Genomic DNA, 23,227 nt, shown 5'->3' on the forward strand with positions numbered 1-23,227 from the left:
TATTTACATCGACTTTAACATTACAGACCTGCATTTGTTTTATGCGGTCACTTGGTTCCGCGAATGCGAAATAGACATGTTTATAATCAACCAATTGTGAATTTCACCGTCAAGAATTAAAATAAAACGCAATGTTTTATATAATAAGCGGAAGTCGAAGCAATAAAACCGATGGTCGTTTTGTTTACAGTTTCTCTGTTTGGCTCTTACGTATGCTGTTACGCTTGTCATCTTAAATTAAGAATGTTTATACATAAACGATTTTCAGTTGCCCCTCATATTACTAGACAGCGGATTTCTGTCGGGCTACGTCACGATTATAGGGGGGGACGTGCTGGATTCCATAAATATAATTAACGATTTATTAATCAAACGGTTAAGTAAATGAGAACGGGAATTAACAGCAGAGTGCAACGAAACAACGTTATTCTAATCTCAAATAAACGAAGTGCAGTCCGCAACGGCAATGAATTCGCATCCCGTGCGAGCCGTACCGAGTTTGGCCTTGCCTAGCCCGACAGAAATCCGCTCTCTATATATTACACACCGGCGCCGTATACGTGAGTAAATTGTTTCGTTATTTTATTGATTATAAGAATTCAATATTCAAAACGACCCAATTCATTTTCCCGAAAATTTGGGAACACAATAATTTTATTCTTAGTATTACACTACATCTATCCCAACTGATATACGTGTCCTTGCAAAAATGTTGATGACGTCATCACAATTTTTTTTTAAATTCCCACTACAAAAATGTAATGAGAAAAAAAAAACATAATAGGCATGCAGTCGTCAAGTTTCCGACAGCGAGGGAAGTACTGTCTAAACTCTTTAGACCAATTTTTTCCTTCTGGCATTCCTCGCCAAAACCGGCGCCTCCAGGCGATAACATTAAGCATTCAGATCCAAGTAGTTAATTCCGTTGATGAATAAGCGTGCAAAAGACCGTTATTGTGTTGAAACTGAACAGTACATGGTGAATCACGAGATAATGACGTCGGGAAAAAAACAAACTTTCGATTTTCGACCTGGCCCAGAACCGATCTTTGTTCTGGTTTTGCAAAAAAGCCACTTTAGGATTTTTGTTTGAGCCATCTGGCAATCGTGAATCATCCATTCAAGTCCTGGCGTTGTTTTTCTTCTTTTGCTTGGCTGAGACGCCATTATGGAACGACGCGGTGAAAAAATGCTCGCTTCACTGGCGTGGTCATCTTCAGTAGACTGTGAAGCACGTAATTAAATAATGCTTAGATGTTGAAGGTGGGAAGAAAGGAATAAAACGAGAAAGGGTAATGTTGAGTTGTGTCTACGTTAAGAGATTTAGGGCACATTTTTTAAGCGTTAAAACAAAGCAATGAAACTGTATTTAAAAAAAAGCTGTCATGGATTTTAAATAAATTTTGATTTTAATGTGAGAGCTATACGTGATTTTAAGCTAAACTTTGCACTGTCAGAGAGATCCAAAAAATAGATTTTTTTTACTGTGTCTGTAAGTCTGTTTATAATTTCAGAATAAATTTGACTTTTTTCTCGTGCAATTTTGAATGGTTAAATTGACAAAAACATGATCAAATAAAATATGTAAATGTTTGGAACTAGTCATAAACAAATCTAGGAGTAAAAGTATAAAAATACGGTTGAGAAAAACATAAACAGGTTAAAATATTTTCACACGGGATGCATTTTGGGAACAAATGTGAAAAGCGGATTTATAACGCTATTATTATATTTATCAACCACTTGGATTGTATTTTGTCTTTTTCTCATGATTGTTCGTTGGACCGAATCAATCCAGCGATTTGTGAAAATTCACTGTTTATATTTTTAGGTTTTATTATTCTTATAACCATGTCTACCTTTTTGTAGTTTTACTTGTACCTATCAGTCCAAATTTTTAACGACTGTGCTCATTTTTTGATCACTTTTTAATATGTATGCTAAAAAATTGTCGAAGTTTATTTCGCCTTGAAGTAAAAAAAAAAATCCGCTTCTTTATTTTGCGATTTTCGTTTTGTAGAAAGTAAAAACCAGGGGGCGTGTTCCGCACAAGTCTGGACAATATGAAATATATTTAAAGCAGATAACCAGGGGGAAACATGTAGCTATTCCCAATTTCTCAGTACATGCTTAATTTCGAAGGTTTATGTTTATACTTTGCAAGAATTCGACTGTTAGCACGTTCAGATTACAAGCACCAACGGTTAAAAGAAAATGAAATTTGACTGATTTTGCGTTCTCAACGCAGAAGAGAGTACTGATTAATTAATTAAGCACACTCAGGTTTTTTTTTACCTAAAACACATACATTTTAAGAAAAAAATTTGGCCAAAATCGTGGTGATCGATTTACCCTAAAATATTTGCAATATCTTACTACATTCGGTTTTTGCAATGTCAGAGTTAAATTGTAAAATATTCTTATAAAATTTTGATATTTTAAAAGTCTGTATACCAAGAGTCAAAACTCAACACGGATTCATAAATCACACATGCAGGAGAATGATATTTTATGAAATTTAAAGAACAAAATTGTAAAATAACGTCATTTTCTGGGTGGGTATAAATGGACAAATTTTGATTAACGATTTACCGTTACTACGATAATTTTAAAATGGTTTTACAGTTCCAAAGTTAAATTGGGGAAACATTTTTTTTTTACAAAAATCTGGATAAAACTTAAATAATATTTACTAATGTAAATTTTGAAGATGACGTCATCTTTTCAGTTTTTGATTTTTGAACTTTTGAATTTTTCAGTTTTACGATTTTGTCGGTTTTAGTTTTTATATTTATTTTTTTTAACTTCATGATTTTTAATTGAGGGTATGTATTAATTTCGACAATGACAACAAAGCACATCGGTGTCATTCGAATGTTGTTGCTTTCGCCACGTTTATTTACATCGTGTTACTGAGAATTTTTTAATAGCACAAATATTCGAATTTTAAAAAATTATAGATACAGTTTTTTGGTTTTACGATTTCTGAGTTTTTCGATTTTTATTTTGCAATTTTTTAAATGTTTGATTTTCAAGTTTTTGAGTTTTCAATTGTAAGTTTTTCACAATTTTAATTTATCAACATTTGGTTTTTATCAATTTTTTAATTTACAATTTTTCGTTTTTACAGTTAGCTCCATTATATCATTTATTCAGTTTTTGGATTTTGCAGTTTCTCGAATTTAAATATTTCGATTTCCAAATTTTTTTCAATCTGCAATTTTTCAATTTTACAATTTTTGGCATTTTTTTTTTTTGATTTCCCAAATTCTAATTTTGAATTTAATTCAAAAAGAACAAATTTATTAAATTTGAAATTTTCACAATTTTACAGTGTGTGGATTTTCCAATTTTTATATTTAAATTTTTCTTAACTAATTAATTTTTAAATGCTTTCACTGCGTTTATCTATATTGTGTTGACTGAGCATTTTTTTTAAAGCAGCCATTTTTGAGTTTTTGCAGTTTCTCGATTTTCCGATTTTTGTTAGATTTTACAATTTTCGAATTTGTTTTTAGTTTTTCAAAGCTTCCTTTTATAAATTCTTGAATTTTTCAATTTTTCGATTGTACCTATAGTTACTCAGATATTTAATTTTTTCGGTTTAGAATTATTCAATTCTACAGTTTTTTGATTTTACAATTTTTCGCCTTCAAGTTTTCTAGTTTTCAATTTTTTTTCAAATTTTTAGATTTTCGATCTTGCAAATTTTCGTCTCTCCAGTTTTTCGGTCTGCAATTTTTCGTTTCTTGGATGTTTCAAATTTTTAAGTTTTTCAATGTTTCGTTCCTTCGATTTTTCAATTTGTAGATATTTTAATATTCCTTTATTTGAATTAAACGATAATTTAATTTTTCATATTTTCAATTTTTTGATTTGCAGTTTTTCTAGTTTTCAAATTTTAGCTTTTAAATAATCAACTTCTCGTTTTTGCGTTTTTAAATTTTGGACAAAAATAACGAGTTTATTCACACTGAAATTCTGAAAAATTTCTAAAGCAGGATTTTTTTTATGTGGCTCTTGTATTTTCGATGTGTTTCTTCAAAAAATGAAAACATCCAAAATTAAAACTTAAAAAATGGGAAATTAACTAAAAAACGAAAAAATAAAATACCGACAAAATAAATTGGAAACTCAAAAAATTGCAAATCAAAATATTGGAGAATGGAAAAATTAAAAATCGAAGAACGGAAAATTGGAAAACAGAAAAAACAAAAAAGTAAAAATCCGAGAGTTGAAAAATTAAAAATCTAATATAATCGAAAAATGGATTAATTGAAAAATTCGAAGAGTTGCATTGCGGACAGCCTACATATTAAACGACATTAATTTTGCATACACTACAGAGGCAAGATTCGTAAAAAATAAAGGGTGGGTGAGTGGGGCTAGTACTTGCTAAGATAAGATTGATTGTGGCAAATCTTCTTAACCTTCTTAAGAAAATAGAGGGCGGATGGGCGGTGTTAGAATTTATTAAGATAAAACTGAATACTTCAAAATACCCACTGGTATGAAGAAGGGGTGGATGTGTGCGGCTATTGCTTGCTTATAAAAGACTGTTGGAAAAAATGAAACTTATCCCCGCCCACTCACCTGTGTTTTCATCAGCCTACGTTCTATTAGTTCCTATTTCCACTCTATAAAAGAACATATAATTAACCCCGTCCACCCACCCCGCCTCTATTTTAGTGATTCACTTTATCTAGTCTGATTGAAAGGTGGATCTTATACTGAACAGAAATAAATTCGCTGGAATGAGAACAACGAGTGTGGATGGGGTTAGTACTTGACAAGATTAGACCGATTTTGGTAAATGACATACCCTCTAAAAAAATAAAGGGTGGGTGGGTGGCGCTAGTACTTGCTAAGATAAGACTGATTGTGGCAAATGACTTATCCTTTAAGAAAATAGAGGGCGGGTGGGCGGGGCTAATGTTTGCTAAGAGAAGACTAATTTTGGGAAATGCCATACTCTCTAAGAAAATAGAGGGCAAATGGGCGATGCTAGAATTTGCTACGATAAAACTAAACACTATTGAGATTAGTCACTGGAATGAAGAAGGGGTGGGTTGCTTATAAAAGACTGTCGAAAAAGCTTAAACTTGTACTTCTAACATAAAATTGCAATGTTTCACATTTATTTTTTAAATATTAGAAAAAAAATTGTCCAGAAATATATCGGTCCAAAATAATAAAAATTATAATACAGCGCAAATTCATAGCTGAGGCATTGCCTTACCTGCCTCATAGAACAAGCCGCCCTTGATTATCTGTCTAATAAAAATCCGGACAGACGGCAGATAAACGGAAACAGGAGACCTGTCTTTTCGTACTCTAAAGGTCATGAAACGTTGAGAAATCATAAAAGTAACTAATCGTCCAACGGACTCGAGTGTAATACTTCCTTAGCTTACACTCAGGAAGTGAAAATTGGACAAAAAACATATATAGAGAACATCCTCCGCCTCTGAAACGAACACTGTTGGACTCTCATAATTCCAAGAAAATGGGATGATAAAATATATTGTAGAGAAACTTGCTATTCTCATTTCAGATGAGATTTACGTCGCAAAATATCGAGAAAATGTCTTCAAATGTTTGGAAAGGGCGTTTTACCATTTGACCATTTTCTTAGCTTACGTTGGGATGTAAAAATAAATTCGGGTAGTAAAAATTAGCACTGGAAATTATATTTAGCCCCAGAATTAAAGTTACAAAAAAAAAGAATTATTATTGCTGTCTGTACACATCTGCAATGATTTTTTTGTAATTTTAATCTGATTGAAAAAATTTGTAATCGAATCGTCCGTGGACAAAATTAAATTTAATAACAATAGTCCTTCACTCCAAAAGTTGTTTTATTAATTTCTGAATTAGTGGTAAGTTTTAACTAACTTGAAAAATTTGCTGGACGAGAATGTAACAGAGGTTTTAACAATTAAATATTGTTTTAAATAACCACATGGTCGTAAAAGTGGGCTTTTAAATAGTACACAACTGTGCGGTTTGCGTTTGTCGGTAAACCTGAAATCTGTGTTAAATGCAACTTGATTAGTCATGCTGATGTTGCGAATCTTGTTGACGGAACGTATAGATATTTTATGGCAAAATTTATAGTGTTTCACGCTCATTTACCTTGTGTTTAATAAATCCAACTTTATTTTTTTTTAAGATTGTTCTTTATGCCTCAAAATCACTCACTATGGTATCGTTATGAGTGTTACATCGTATATCAACATTAATAAATTGTTCTCCAATAAAAAACTGAGTGCATTGAAGGAGTAACGTTGATTTGTTGTAAGTATTAATATAGTATTTTATTGTTGTATTACTATTGTGTGATGATGTATCAAAAGAAGTTTATCATCAAGCGCTGACTATATGAAAAGAAACATCAAATAAAATGACTGAAGTTATAAGTAGCACAATTTTCCTTTTATAACGAATAGGTACTTAAAATACATATTTATGAAATGTTTGCTACCGTAATCCAAATGCCAAATTTTCGCATATGCCCTGTGGCGCTTTTTAACCGATCAGTGTCCCGCTTTATCTCTAAACCTCCAATTGACTGAAAATACCACACTAAATGAGTTTGCTCAAGTCCCATTAAACCCATAATTATGCCCGATAAGCCCCCTTAATTAATGCAAATTCCGGTTTTTACGCTCGTAGAAATAATTTCGCCGAGTTTATCGTCGGCTTAGTGCCATTAACCTTCCTGGAACGCCCTTCAGTTATTTGTCCGATCTTTGGAGCTATTATCGTTGGCCATATTTACATATTTCTGATAAAAGGCATTTTCGAGAGGTTCCTATTGAATTTCGGCGCCTACCATAAAATCCAACAAACGGTTTGTTTCCTATTCATCTTTTCACAGCCATAAAAGCGCCGTTTTTAGGCCCTGTGCCGAATACCTTACGGGCGACAATTTTCGCTGTACACAATCCTTCGGTGAGAACGAGATGGTGCTAGTTTTCGGTTAGGAATGTAAGTCACCGTCTGGGTTACATGTCTGCCAGCGGGCAATTTTTTCGGAATGTAGCTGCGATTTAAATGTCAGAGTAGGAAATCGAAATCGCGTCGATTCGCCATAAATCGCTTTTAATTACTGCGGGATTGCTATTTTTGCGCAAGTGATTTGTAGTAAATGCAATAAGTTCTGGGTAAATATGTGCAGCTTACTCGGTTGAATCGGAAGGCAAATGGTGTCATAAATTAAGACGGGAGTTATCGCAGACATAAATTTTGGTTTTATCGGGTACGGCTGGGTAATCTTCAGGAAATGGGGGTTTTCGAAATGTTATGTGGATGTGGACTGGCAGACACAAGAATTCGGAAAAATTTGATAATTTTAAGTGTTTTCACGTGAAGAACTATTTCAGAAGCACAAAAATATCGCTTTTAAATATCTTTGTATCGAACCCCCAAAAATTTTGGTGTGGTTTCAAAGAGTTTTAAAAGCTTTTTTATTAATTTGGTACTTCTTTAGTTATTGTGTATGGCTCAGTACATAGAAATAGGAAATCGGAGTAACAGCAAAATTCTACTTTTCGTTTTCATTCTTATCACCTTTCCACACTTGATAATTCATGTAGCATGCATCCACAGTTCATCCATATTTGGCAGTTTGATCTTTTAATAGTTAAATGTACCATTTCTTCAGTTCTTTCTAATTATTTATTTTTGTGTTGTTCCTTTTGCTGAAGCAACACTTAGCTTTTGTGCGGGTGTTCCTTTTTTTCTCGTCTTCGTTTCTATGGTGTCATCATATTTATTTTCTTTTTTGCATTTCTTTCTTTTCCTCCAACTCTTCTTTCAAGTCACTTCATATCATTGTCGTGCTTTTGCAGTCCTTTCTTAAGTATATATTTTATCTTTGCAAACTATTTTTCATCTATTTTCGTTTTAATTTTATTTAGCCGTTTCCGATTTATTGTTTTAAACAAGTATTAGCACTTCCATCGTTGATTTTGATGCGAATGAACAGACAAATTTTATTTAGCTTTGTATCAGACCTTAAAGCATATGATACCACTGTTATTTGCTTCTTCTTTAATTGAAGCAATTTTTGTGCGGATTTACCTGTTTATCTACCTATTTAAATTTTGGGCACAGATCAGTTGCGAGCTGCGGTCAAAAAAATCTGTAGGTGGTGCTAATTCCACGGGACATTGCGCCCAAATTACCTGAGAAGCAGGGTCAGTTGCGCGCTGTGGTCAAAAAGATTTTAAGGATAAATATCATAAATAGTTCTTGCCTGGCGTAAGAATTTACGTGGGTGTTAGTCACTTTAAAATAAGTTAGTATTCGTAGAATTAATGTCAGAAACACAATTGCACCCATATTTATTATTCACTGTCAAAAACAAAACAGTTTGTTGAGAAGTTACTGATGAGTATAACATACATTATACCATAAACTTTTGTTAGAAATGCTGAAGACTAGGACAGTTCTTGATTTTTTATTCTTTCATCATTTGCTAAACTTTCTGTGGAACTAAACTTGTCAACTAGGTACTTTTACGTAATTTTAATCCTTGTAATTCCCTATTTGCGCGTAACCTCTTATGATCTTACTATAGATATTAGACCAACTACAGGGGTTACATTGACCGCCTCGTGCAAGTGACCAACACCCTACAGTTTTATGTCCCTTTGAACCACTTCTTGGGAAGAAATGCTGGGGGCTTCCATGTATGTAATGTTTGTAGAAGAAAAGTGAAGGATTTAAGTTGATTCCTACAAAAATTTGCCAATTTAGATATGGTTTCTGGTTGTCGAAATAAGTCTACACATACTAAAAAAAAGGCAAATTGTAGCCCCACCCACCCGCCCTATTTCAATTGTGATGATTTTTTTTATTTATCTTGAGCCAAGGGGACGGAGCTTAATTGCAAAATCCTTATTTCTCTAGGAGAAATTAAAAACATGTTTTTGAGTATCGTGTTCTTCAAAGAATACTATGTATATTAAGAAAAAATAAAGCCAAAGATTAGGCCCCACCCATACCCGCCCCGATCTCAATTCCCAATTGTGATGAATTTTTTATTCGTTGTCAGGTCGAGGGGCGGGGGTTAATTGCAAGATCCATATTTGTCTACTTTATCATTTTAAACATGTTTTAAGTTTCTTGTTGTGAAAAGACAACTACGTATATTAAGAAAAAAGGCAAAATATAAGCCCCGCCCACCCGCCCTATGTCAATTGTAATGATTTTGTTTTATAATCGTCGAGAACCAAAGGAGTGGAATTTAAATGCAAAATTCTTATTACTTCTCCCTCTAAAAGAAATGACTATGTAAGAAATGTTTTTGAGTATCGTGTTATGCAAATGATACTACATATGTATATTATGAAAAAAATAAAGCCAAAGACTAAGCTCCACCCATAACTGTCCTGATGAAAATAGTAATGAAGTTTTCATTCGTTGACAGACCTAATTGCAAAATCCATATTTTCTTACAAAAATTTACCACTTTAAACGTGTTTTTTTTTCCTTAATGTACATGGTATTCTTTGAACAACATGAGGCTCAATAACTGCCCATTCACAATGGACATAAGACATAAGAACGAGCGCATAACATAATTTACGTTTTTGGTCTGTGTCTGGCTTATGCTTATCTACGTTCACAGTGGACAGTGTGAACACTGTAAGAATTGTTAAACTGCGCAAACGCAGAAAGGAATAACTCCTGGCTAAACATAGAAACGGCTAACCTCAAACTGAGTCAATCAAAATATCTAACCTACAATTTCATACGATATTCGAACTTGACAACTCGCAGTACAGAACAGACTCGCAGTGTGAAGCACGGTGGTATAAGTAAGGTGTTTCAACTCCATTCATAAGTTTTCATAAAACGGGCGCTTAAAAACTGGTATCGTAGTAGGTTGTGGGAGCTTAAGATGACCGCCACCATGTGGTAGTTAATTGTACTATTTGCACTATCGACTGACGTTTGACATGACATTTGACGTATATTTCCCCTCATCTTTCAAAAAGACGTCACAAAACCTAACCTATAAAGCTGACATTTGTGACAACTTGCATTCAAGGACATTTTTACGCAAATTTCATTCATTATTGTGGACAGTTTCATCATAGTATCCAGTAGACGGCGCTAGGAACTTTAAGGTCCCGTGGCCTTCTGGGATCTCTTTGAAAAAAGACCATTTTAAACTCGGAGTTCGCAGACCTGTTATATACGGCCGTGGTGTGAAGCTTTGATTATTATAATTTATATAATATAATCAAAGGTGTGAAGTGCCAAGTGCCAACTGTCAAAGGGAATTCAATAGCAGCATTCAAAAGTCCCTAGATTTTAACATAATTTTGACATAATTCGTGCACAAAGTTGAACTTGTTTCAACTTTGTGTACGCACACAAGGATTACATAAAACGTTCATAAGCATAAGAATTACGTTCGTCCACTGTGAACAGGGGTACACATTTTCCATCGTTTCAACTTTATGTATTTATGTAAGCTTTATGTACTTGTTATGCCTTATGTCCATTGTGAATGGGCAGTAACATGTTCTTAGTTTCTTGTAAAGAAATAGGGATTTTGCAGTTAAGCTGAATCCCCTTGGTTTAGGGCGAATGAAAAAAATCATCATAATTGAGATAGGCCGGTTCGTTGGTTTTATATTTTGCCTTTTTAATAGGGATGTACCGACTAGTGGCCGACCGATCGGATAAGCCGACTATTCGGCCGTTTTTCATCGTCGGCTGCAGTCGGCGACTGGTCGGCTAAACAGCCCATCGGTCGGCTTTTTTTTATTAAAATTAAAATAGTATATAAAACAATTAAACCCGGTTTACAGAACCTCAATTAAATATTTAATTGCGATTTATGTAATTACTAAAAAAAATTAAATGTTAAAATTATCCAAACAAATTTAACACATTTTTTGGAAAACAAAGTGTAGGAACAACCGTTCCCACAAAATCAGGTGTTCTACCTGAGCGCATTCATAATAATTGTAAAAATGTAAATACTTCCTATCCTTCGTCTACCTGCCCTACGCTCCTACATACTTTCTCTTTTCCCTTCTAGAATTTTCTAAACCCTTCTTTACCTACTTCCACCTCTTCGAAACCGAGCTTACCTGTGTACCATTTTAAACACCCTTCCTTCTTCTCCCGGGCACTCTCGAACAGTAAGGAACAAAATAAAATCTGAAAACCGTACCGTCGCTTTTAAATCACCAACAATACCCACAAAAGAAACTTTAGTTATTCCTTTTATTAAAATAAAACACATTTTTCCACTAGTAGCATTACAATGGCTAATTGTCGACTTGTCTAGAGGTCTGTAATTTGGAAAATTGTGAACCTTGGTCAATAATGTAAACGTGAAGTTGGCCACCGAATGTGACAACTGTCAACAACTGTCAGAAAAAATGAGACATAACCTGAAAACTATCATTTTGAGAAATTTACTTTTAAATTATGCCCTGGAATGATTTCCAAACCCTGAATTGATTATTCTCGGTGTAATTGAGGATAAATTGGTGAAACTAAATTGATGAAGTTGATGGGAGTGAAAATGAAGTTTGCGGGAGTGAAACTGACTCATGGTTCCGATTTGGTTTGACTTGATTTGTCGTAGATGAGCTTTGGACTATTTCGACGATTTTTTTTTATAGAAGATCGAGCCGTCGTTGTATCCTTCTGCTACGCTGGAGGATTTCCATTCTCCGTGTCGCTTTAACGACACGAGGTCCATATCTTTTTCAGCCAAATTTGTCCCGGTCGCGTAAGTACGACGGAATGAGGAGGGGTACTTGATGGTTCACTTTACAACATTTTTCACACAAAAATTTATTAAAAACGGGAAATATGAAGGAAATTAAAACAAAAGTTCTGGACCATTTCTGGATTGTCAAAAATTAATAAAATTGCAAAGCTTACTAAAATGACGTGAGTACATGTTTTTATTGATGCACTTCAGAAAAAACATTTTGAAAATTCGCAAACCTCAAATGGGCTACTAGTGGAAAAAATAGTATATTAACCACGTTTGTGAAGCCAATTCTAGACCTCGCGCTTTAGAGCCCTCGACGCTGCGCGTCTCAGGTTCTAATTTGCGCTCGGTCTAGAATGTCTGTCTTCACAACCTTAGTTAATAATATACTATTTTAAGGTAGTCAGGGAAATAGCAAAAAAAAAACACACTGTCTGTCGCATTTATAAACCGGTTTTAGCAAAGCCGAACAGTCGGCCGACTAGTCGGTTTTTACTGGCCGAACAATCGGCTAGTCGGTTAGTCGGCCAGACCTACAGTCGGTACATCTCTAGAAAAAATGAAAAATCGAAGAATGTAAATACACAAATCACAAAACTGAAACGTTGAAAAATTGGAAAATCGAAAAAGCTAAAAACGTGAAGGCAAAAATCAAGAGATTGATAAATGGAAACAATAAAAAATGAAGAATCTAAAATTTAAAAAATTGGTCTAAAGAGTTTATACAGTACTTCCCTCGCTGTCGGAGACTTGACGACTGCATGCCTATTGTGTTTTTTTTTCTCATTACATTTTTGTAGTGGGAATTAAAAAAAAAAATGCGATGACGTCATCAACATTTTTGCAAGGACACGTATATCAGTTGGGATAGATGTAGTGTAATACTAAGAATAAAATTATTATATTCTCAAATTTTCGGGAAAATGAATTGGGTCGTTTTGAATATTGATTTGTAATAATCAATAAAATAACGAAACAATTTACTCACGTATACGTATCAGAGGCAACTGAAAATCGTGTATGTATAAACATTCTTAATTTAAGATGACAGGCGTAACAGCATACGTGAGAGTCAAACAGAGAAACTGTAAACAAAACGACCATCGGTTTTATTGCTTCGACTTCCGCTTATTATATAAAACATTGGGTTTTATTTTAATTCTTGACGGTGAAATTCACAATTGGTTGATTATAAACATGTCTATTTCACATTCGCGGAACCAAGTGAACGCATAAAACAAATGCAGGTCTGTAATGTTAAAGTCGATGTAAATAAGCGTGCTACCCTTATGTTTCAACCGAGTTTTTCCTTTAACAAATTTTGTGTCTACCAAATTGGGTTGGTTGGGGTGTAATACTAATAATAAGTGTTGCCTTTAATTTAATCAATAAAATAAATTGACTTCATTAATTTTTTTGAACCACCTCTTAAGAAAATCTAAAAAATATGAATGGAATGATAAATCACAAGTACAAACTCATCATATTTTTTGCATTTTAGATAGGATTTATTCAGCAAAATTTAAGGGTGACGTCATCAATTTTTTTAGGAGGGATGAACAAATACATTTTGAACAAAAGTTTACCATGCTTATAATAACTTTAAAATATTCCCAAGATTTCAAAACATTCGGTTTTGTAATTCCTGATTAAATCGATAAAATAAATTCACGCCTTCATTAATTTTTTCGAGTCACCCTGCATATGCAAATCCAAAAATATGAATGGAATGATAAATCACAAGTACAGACTCATCATATTTTGTACATTTTAGATACGATTTATTCGCCAAACTTTTGAGCTGACGTCATCACTTTTCTGTAGAAGATTACCAAATATATTTTGACTAAAAATTTATTATGCTCTTTATAACCTTAAAACATTTGCAAGATTTCAAAGCATTCGGTTTTGTAGTTCCTGATTAAATCAATAAAATAAATTTACGCATTCATTAATTTTTTTGAGTCACCCTGTATATGCAAATCGAAAAAATTTGAATGGAATGATAAATCACAAGAAGAGACTCACCATATTTTGTACATTTTAGATAGGATTTATTCAGCAAAATTTTGTGATGACGTCATAAATTTTTTAGGGGGGACGACCAAATACGTTTTGATCAAAAATTTACCATGCTTATGATAATTTTAAAATATCTTCAAGATTTCGAAGCATTCGGTTTTGTAGTTCCTGAGTAAATCAGTAAAATAAATTTACGCTTTCATTTATTTTCTTGAATCACCCTGTATATGCAAATCCAAAAAATATGAATGGAGTGATAGATCACAAGTACAGACTGATCATATTTTGTACATTTTAGATATGATTTATTCGGCAAATTTTCGAGCTGACGTCATCAAGTTTTTGGAGGGGATAAGCAAATATATTTTGACTAAACATTTATTATGCTCTTTATAACCTTAAAACATGTGCAAGATGTCAGAGCATTCCGTTTTGTAGTTACTGATTAAATCAATAAAATATATTTACGCATTCATTAATTTTTTTGAGTCACTCTGTATATGCAAATCCAAAAAATATGAATGGAGTAATAAGTGACAAGTACAGGCTCATCATATTTTGTACATTTTAGATATGATTTATTCGGCAAACTTTCGAGCTGACGATGACGTCATCAAGTTTTTGGAGGGGATAAGCAAATATATTTTGACTAAACATTTTTTATGCTCTTTATGACCTTAAAACATCTGCAAGATTTCAGAGCATTCGGTTTTGTAGTTCCTGTTAAATCAATAAAATATATTTACGCATTCATTAATTTTTTTGAGTCACCCTGTATATGCAAATCCAAAAAATATGAATGGAGTGATAGATCACAAGTACAGACTCATCATATTTTGTACATTTTAGATATGATCTATTCCACAAACTTTTGAGCTGACGTCATCAAGTTTTTGGAGGGGATAAGCAAATATTTTTTGACTAAAGATTTGTGATGCTCTTTATAGCCTTAAAACATCTGCAACATTTCAAAGCATTCTGGTTAGCAGATTAAAAATTAAATTTGAAAATGTTGTTTTATAATTTTGATTTTTTTTCCAAAAATCTGGACGTTTCGGGTGAAAAGTCGATTCAGAGTTGTAAACTACATGTGTAGGACTATGTTATTTTATACAATTGAAAACCCATTTACTATGTACAATTTTGAAGTGACGTCATCGCATTAGTGGTGGGGATGATTAGACAAATTTTGGTTAGCGTTTTACCATCTACATGATATTTTTAATATAAGTACAAAATTTCACAACAATCGGTCGAGTACTTTCGGAGATTATCTGTCTAATAAAAATCCGGGGGCAGACGGACAGACGGACGGGCAGACGGACGGACAGACAGACGGAAATGGGAGACCTATTTCTTAGTCTTCTAGGGGTCATGAAAGATCGAGAAAACGTAAAAGTAGAGAGTCGGCCGACGGACTCGATTACAATACTTCCTTTGCTTACGCTCGGGAAGTAAAAATTGAAAAATCGGACGATCTAAAAACGAGAGGCGAAAAATCGGAAGAAAACCGTTAAATCGAAAACTGAAAAATCGAAATATCGGAAAACTGAAAAATTAATTCCGAAAAAATGAAAAATCGAAAAAGCTAAAAACGAGAAGGCAAAAATCGAAAACTTGAGAAATCGAAACACCAAATAAATAAAGAATCTAAAATTTTAAAAATCGAAAAATTGAAAATTTACAAAATTGAAAAATCGAAATATGTATCAACGAATCGAAAAATCATGGAAATTTAAAAATCGAATATGTAAAAAATCAAAAAAACAAAGTCGAAAAATCTAAAAATTTAAAAATCGAAATACATATTGAAAAATCCCAAAACTTAAACATTGAAAATTTGAGAAATCGAAAAATTGAGAAATCGAGAAATCGGAAAGACGAAAAATCGAAAAGTCGAAAAATTAAAAAGTCGATTAATCCAGAAATTGAAAAATGCAAAAATCTACAAACCCCAAAAATTGAAAAAATGAAAACTCGAATTTAAATACACAAATCCCAAAACTGAAACGTTGAAAAATTGGAAAATCGAAAAATCGAAAAGATGAATTATCAAAAAACCGAGAAATTGCAATCGAAAAATTGAGAAATGGAAGAGGCTAAAAATCGAAAAATGGGAAAATTCAAAATTGAAAAATTTAAAATCAAAAGAAAACGATAAACTGAAAGAGTGAAAAATCATCGAAAAACTGAAAAATTAATTTCGAAAAATTGAAAAATCGGACGATCTAAAACCGAGAAGGCGAAAAATCGAAAGAAAACCGTTTGATCGAAAATTGAAAAAATCAAGATATCGAAAAACTGAAAAATTAATTCCGAAAAATTGAAAAGTCGAAAAAGCTAAAAACGAGAAGGCAAAAAATCAAAAGATTAAGAAATCGAAACAACAAAAAAATGAAGAACCTAAAATTTTAAAAATTGAAAATTTACAAAACTGAAAAATCAAAACATCAACGAATCGAAAAATCAGGAAATTTAAAAATCGAAAAACGTAAGATTCAAAAATTTGCAAAATTTTCAAAAATCGAATATGTAAAAAATAAAAAAAAACAAAGTCAAAAAATCTAAAAATTTAAAAATCGAAATACATATTGAAAAATCCCAAAACTTAAAACATTGAAAATTCGAGAAATCCAAAAATTGAGAAATCGAGAAATCGGAAAGACGAAAAATCGAAAACTCGAAAAACTAAAAAAATCGATTAATTCAGAAGTCGGAAGTATTTTAAAGTCCCAAAATAGAAATAGAAGATAAATACAAGATAATCTCTATATATTTCATTCCGATGTTTCGTTTTGTTTTATTTTCGAATTGTCAGTATTCCTCGGTTTGTTCGATTTCTCACTAAGTCAGGTTGATAAAAAAAACACTACTTCTCATTTAAAATCCACCCATGATAAATTTAAATATATATTCATTTTTTTTAATGATTTGTACAGATGTGGCGGTTACTTTTTTACACTCCTCACTTTTATCTTCAGAAAAGTACTTTCTGAGTAGAATACATTTTATTGTGCGATACTACAACACAGTTTCTACCTGAAGAAGATACTTTGCAATCAATTTCTGTAATCAAGCACGGAAACTAGTCCTTGTCTATTTTATTCTATCCGAGTGTTTAGGGAATTATGGCAACCCGCAGAGAAATTTTTCCGAAATAGTGTAGTATTAGAGAAGGAAATTAATAAGGTAAGAAAGTATATATGGTTTCTTCTAAAAACACCTGTATGTGTCGCAATGAAAATTAACGATGTATAAACAACACAAAGCAATTACTAAAACTAAATAATTTACCTCGTCGGGTATTGTTGTAAAATATTATTGGCTTTTAAGTTATTGTTTTTTAATTGTAGTTACTCCGCTGTAGTAGTATTGGTTGTATTGTTTTTAAATTTTAAAGTCATTAACTAACTTATTTTACAATAAGCAGGATTTTTTTCCTTTTTGCTTTACTGAAAGAACAGGATAAGGTTGTAGTCATGAAAAATAATGACTGTAAGTAACAAGTGTGATAATTGCACGACTTATGGTTTAAACATGAACAGTATTTTTTCGCCGATTTTTATTGAAATTTCTTATTCTATTTTGTGTCGTAGCTTCTCAGTAAAAAAGAAAATTTCCGTCATCCGACAACATTGCTGACAAGTTTTTTGAACATGCTTGAAATGCGATGTTCATTAAGGCGTAAGCAGATTGTAGCTGACGGTTGAAAACTTGTAATGCGCTGAGCTTGAAAAAAAACTTGTACCTGTATGTGTATATTAAAAAAATATATGAATATGTCAGTTTCAATTTTTATATTAATATTGTAATAACGCCTAATTAATTCAAGTTGTAGAGTATGTGGTGAAAGCACTGTATATTCCAAAGCCAAATCAATGTAGTAGGGTGGCTACTTGTCAATAATTATTTTATATGGGATTTTCGCTAGTAAATTTTGTGTATAAACGTGGAGTTCTACAGCAGTACAATCATCTTTAAGAAAAAATTAGACAAAATAATAAAATAATGTTTAATTATTTTACAGTTGAAGTTAGAAGGAGGGAGGTCATGTTCATCTGCGACAGCATAACCCAATTTATTTTCCAAATTTGACAAATAATTTATGCATAATATACATCTTCCGTTACGACACAGTCAATTTAAAAACTATTATAAGGACTGCTAGGAACGATTAAGCACATGATTATGTATCTAAACTGTTGCCTTGGGCAGCCACCTACTACTTCTCCAAGAAAACATTTTGGGAAGTAATCTGCTCGCATCATTTATTAGTCCTTCAATTTGACAAGCTATTGTTTAACGTGACTTGACGAAAAATGTTAAAACGGCGGCGCGATAAAAATGTTACTTGTTACTAGATTTTTTTCCAATTAAATTTTTTGCTTTTTGATACTACGAATTCATTATCTAGTTTGAAATTTAAGATTTCTTAAAATTATTGTGTCAAGTCCATGAGCTGTATCAACCTCACGAAGTCTCTGGAGCCTCAGATTTTTTAAGTTTAAAATAGTTCCTTGATATTCGTTGATGCAAGATTTATCAAAAATTGCGAAACGTCCATTCAGAACATTGTAAATCGAAAAAATCTCGATTTCTATAGCAGCGTACATGATTTGAATGCAGGTTATTTGGGTCAGCATGTTGTTTATGCCCCCAATCCTTGAATTTATCACTCCTTTATTTTTTCCAGCCGTATCGATGCATTTCCTCTTTTTGGCGGCCTTCTTCTGGCTGAACACCATGTGCTTCAACATCTGGTGGACTTTTCGGTAAGTTGTTGCGACATTTTTATTTTATTTTTGCAGCGTCCGACAAATTAAATTTAGTGACCCGGAACGCGAGTACACACAGATGTTTAGAGAAATTAATTTCCCTGAAGTCGTAAAGCCTTGGAGTTTATTTATATGCCAATCGTTGCCAAAGTTCATTGATATACCGTGATCGCGATAAGAAGGGCGAAACGCTGAAAAACACGAAAGAAATATACAAGAATGCGCTACAATGAAAAAAGCAGCAGCTGCAAATCATAACTGCAAACCGACATTTTAAACAAAGAAATTGCAGTGGCGCCAGTTACTCACAAAATGCTACTATTAAAACAAGGCTTATCCAAACTACGTATTGTGAATAACCGCCTCCCATTGTTCCGAATTGAGCTTCAGCCAGATGGTTTTTTCCAAATAAAAATTACTAAACCGAAAACCTACATCCAAGTCGGATAAGTACTTGTTTATCTTTGATGGGAATGTCTTGTATTTACCCTCGGAGGGATGCGCGTTTTCGGTTTTATCTCTTTCGACACCGTTGGTGGTCGAAACGGCGGCGCGATAAAAATGTTACTGGAATTGTCTGATTGGGTTTAGACGGAATTTGCTGGTGGAAATAGTTGGGGTCAACTGTCTGCTGTTCTTTTAGCTAAATTTAGACAGACGACCGACGACAAACAGAGAATTTTGCATTCATACTGGACGCGTTTGTATTAATAGAGCAATGGTCATAATTTTGGATGGGAACTTATATTAATGGATAAACACCATGGCGCCAGTTTATCGGACGTGGATTTATTAAAATTATACTTATAGATGGAACCGGAGTAATTTTATGCGTTTGTGCCGATTTCGTTGAAAAAGTCGGAAGCTGGAGGCAGAGGTTACGATGGTTTCTGAATCGAGGACACAATTTCCAAACGTTTACATATATAGGATGTCTCAATCGACTGTGGTTTAGCATTTTGATTTTTCAGAACATATCTGAAATTAAGTTTAGATTCTACAGGATATGTAATTCTTCGTATTGTTTTGTAAAAATAGTTTATCTTTATGTGAAAAGAAAAACAAACTTGAGTTTCAGAACAGTTGAGTTCATTATTTCATATTAAAAAAAAAAAACAAAATGCCGCTTTTTTTTGAAATAATGGTGAAGTTATCCTGTAATTTTGGTTAAAAATGTGTGTTCTTCCAGCATCGAAAATTGATACTTATTCATTTAGTTTACCTTTGAAACATTTAACACAAAAAAAATTATCGCTTGTCGCTACATCGCTGATGTTTGTTGCATGTGCATCCAACCATAATTGAGTTAAACTTGTGAGGCCTTAGATCTCCTCTTTCAGCGGATTGCATGCCTTCCCTAAGGGGAATTTCCTGTTTTGCTCACATTCTGCCAACAGTTTGAATTTCATCCGTCTAGTCTGATGTTCACCAAGAAAAAATTCTAAACATAGTAACTTGAGCACGTTACACTGCAAGAATTTTATCTACACAGCACATTAGAATGTCCTGCTGATCTTTTCAAAGTTGTGTAACAATCGTGAATAGAACCGTTTCTATACAAAACTCAAGAATACTGAAACACAGTTATTTCAATCAGCGAAAAAATCTCACGAATTTAGCCTCGCACAAATTTAACAAGCGGCGCGATTTTTCTAATTTGACCGAAAACACACAGACAGGTGGATCTAAATCATCGGATTTCAGGGACATTAATTCGCGTGAAGAAATTTGCGAAATTAAAGGTTAATTTGAAAGGAAAACTGAAGTGGTTTTGTTTTGGTTGAATGTGTTATTGTTGCCCGAAATTATCTAACACATGTTTTTCTCAAGATGATTAAAATTCTGTTTTCTCTTTTTTGGTTCACTTTTTATTGTCGATATTCAGAACGCGGAAATCAAGAAAATAATTGACATGAAGATGACTAAAAAAATTGGTCGAAATACAAGAACACAAATCCAGCTTTTTCGAAAAATTATAAAATTCGATTATGCGAACTTTATTTTTTTATGAGAACCGTTACAAGTTAAAATAAAGATATATATATATATGTAACGTTAAAGTAAAGAAGCGTCCTGGGGTACGTTCCAAATGAGTTTTGGAAAGACACCTATATCACTTTGGATAGGTGTAGTGTAATACTATTTTCCCAAATTTTCGGGAAAATGGAGTGAGCCGTTCCCGATTTAATCCATAAAAGAAATCGACTCATTCATTAATTTTTGAGTCACCCTGTATATGAAATTTAAAAACTTTAATGCATTGATAAATCTCAAGTATAGACTCATCATATTTTGTACATTTTGGATAGGATTTATTCGGCAAAAATTTGAAATAACGTCATAAATTTTTAGGAAGGGGATAAACGAATAAATTTTACTTAACGATTTACCATCATTACGATAACTTTAAAATATTCACCAGATTTTAGAGCAATTGGTTTTCCAGTTTCAAAGTTATATTAAAAAATATTGTTATTCAGTTTTTCATTTTTTCCAAAAATTCTGGATCTCTAGATTCACACACCACAAGTGCAGGAGTATTTTATTTTATGAAATTAAAAAAAACTTTTTATTATAAATTTTGGAGATGACGTCATTCCATTAGTGGTGGGGATGATTAGTCAAATTGTAGCTAGCGTTTAACCATCTATATGATATTCCTAATCTGTATATATACGTACAAAATGTGACAATAAATCGGTCCAGTAGTTCCGAACAGACAGACAGACAGACAGACAGACAGACAGACGGACGGAAACGGGAGACCACTTTTTTCGTACTTTAGAAGTCATGACATGTTGATAAATTATGAAAGTTCACTTACGCTCGGGAAGTAACAAGCATATTACAGCCAGTAATGTCGGACACAAAGGTAACATGAAAGAACAAGGGCTAGTATTTGCTAAAATAAGACTCATTTTGGCCAATAACCTACTCTTCTAAGAAGATAAAGAATAGGTCATCTGCCGAAATCTTGGGAAGTATGAGACTGATTTTTGCAAATGACATCCTCTGAGAAAGTAAGGGTGGGTGGGCGGGGCTAGTACTTGTTAAAGTAAGACTGATTTTGGCAGATGACCCACTCTTCTAAGGAAATAAAGGGTGGGTGGGCGGGGCTAGTACCTTTTCTTAGAAGAGTAGGTCATTTGCCAAAATGAGTCTTATTTTGGCAAATACTAGCCTGGGCCACCCGCCTTAAATTTTTTTAGAGGGTAGGTCATTTGTCAAGTACTAACAAATTTCGATCCATTTTCGACGATTTTCAAAATTTAACTAATTACTTTTTCTTGTAAATTTCGGGGCGCAGAAGTCACTTCCGGCCTCATTCTTCGATAACTTTAACCTTTTTTCCAGAATTTGATAATTAATTCAGTGCACTAAAATATCACAATTTTAAAATTTTTTTAAAAATTCAATACAACACCTATAGAAAGAAGATTTTGCGTCATTTTTGCAAGCAGGTGCATGTTTTCAAGTTCAGTTCGGATTGCAGAGTTTTTGTTGGGATTAAAGAGATATCGACTTGGATTGGTACAGTGTAGGTAATACTAAAAATAACAGTAATATATTCCCAAAATTTTCTAGAAAAATGGAGTGAGGAGCCGTTTCTGATTTAATCAATAAAATAACTTGATACATTCTTCAATTTTTTTAACTCACTTGAATAAGCAAATCTAAAAAATATGAATGCAATTATAACTCACAAGTAAAAACTCTTCATATTCTGCACATTTCTCGTTACTATGGAAACTTGCAATTTAACACCTTTTAGGGTTAGGTTTTACAAGATTAATAGGAGCAAAATCAGTTTTACCTTAACAAGTACAAGGCCCGCCCACCCGCCCGCTGTTTTCTCACAGGATGTCATTTGCCAAAATCAGTCTTATCTTGCCAAGTACTAGCCTCGCCCACCCGCCCCCTATTTTTTCAAATGATATGTCATTTGCCAAAATAAGACTTATGTTAGCAAGTACCAGCCACGCCCACCCGCCCTTTATTTTCTCAGGGGGAAGTATTTCCTAGGACTTGCTAAGATAAGTCTTATTTTGGAAAATGACATTCTCTGAGGAAATAGGGGCGGGCCGGGCGGAGGCGGATAGTACTTGCTCAGAAGACTGATTTTGGCAGACGTGATACCCTCTGAGAAAATAGAGGGCGGGTGGGCGGGGCTAGTACTTACTAAGATAAGGCTGATTTTGGCAAATGACATATCCTCTGAGGAAAAAGGGGGCGGGTGGGTGGGACTAGCACTTGCTAAGATAAGACGGATTTTGCCCCTATTAACCCTCGGATGCCCAAGCTATTTTTTTTTACATAGACACCCAAGCTGGGTCAAATTTGACCCACCCTAATTTTGCTTTAGATTTTATTATTTCAAGTTCCAATTGCCTATTTATTGTGTATTAATGAAAGAAAGGTCACAAAACAAAAGTTTTTGTCATTAATATCAATAAAAGAAATATTTGTTTATAAAAAACAACATTTAGGATTTAAGACAACAGACCAATTAAACCCTTAAAATTCGATAGTTTTATTGTGTACAGTTTTGGTAGATGTTTAACACAACAATTGTTACTTGTGTCTTGCAACAAAAAATGCCGCATTGTCGGCATTTGTCAGAATATTTGTTAACATTACGGACATAAAGCCCACATTTTTCTCTTTTTTCGTTTCTGGA

At 33.2% G+C, this 23,227-nt stretch overlaps 1 protein-coding gene across 1 annotated transcript in view; it reads left to right on the top strand.

Annotated features, from left to right (window-relative positions):
- The window catches only part of LOC135125858 (probable G-protein coupled receptor Mth-like 1), a 48,602-nt gene that overhangs the window by 7,921 nt on the left and 17,454 nt on the right, over nucleotides 1–23,227 (top strand). Inside the window, exon 3 of the mRNA XM_064051583.1 lies at nucleotides 18,468–18,546. Coding sequence (XP_063907653.1) covers nucleotides 18,468–18,546 — 79 coding nt within the window. The remainder of the gene's footprint in view (nucleotides 1–18,467; nucleotides 18,547–23,227) is intronic.

Source organism: Zophobas morio, unplaced genomic scaffold (assembly GCF_036711695.1).
Source record: "Zophobas morio isolate AGI-343-1 ecotype UQ-CSIRO unplaced genomic scaffold, CSIRO_AGI_Zmor_V1 ptg000009l, whole genome shotgun sequence".
Lineage (NCBI taxonomy): Eukaryota > Metazoa > Arthropoda > Insecta > Coleoptera > Tenebrionidae > Zophobas > Zophobas morio.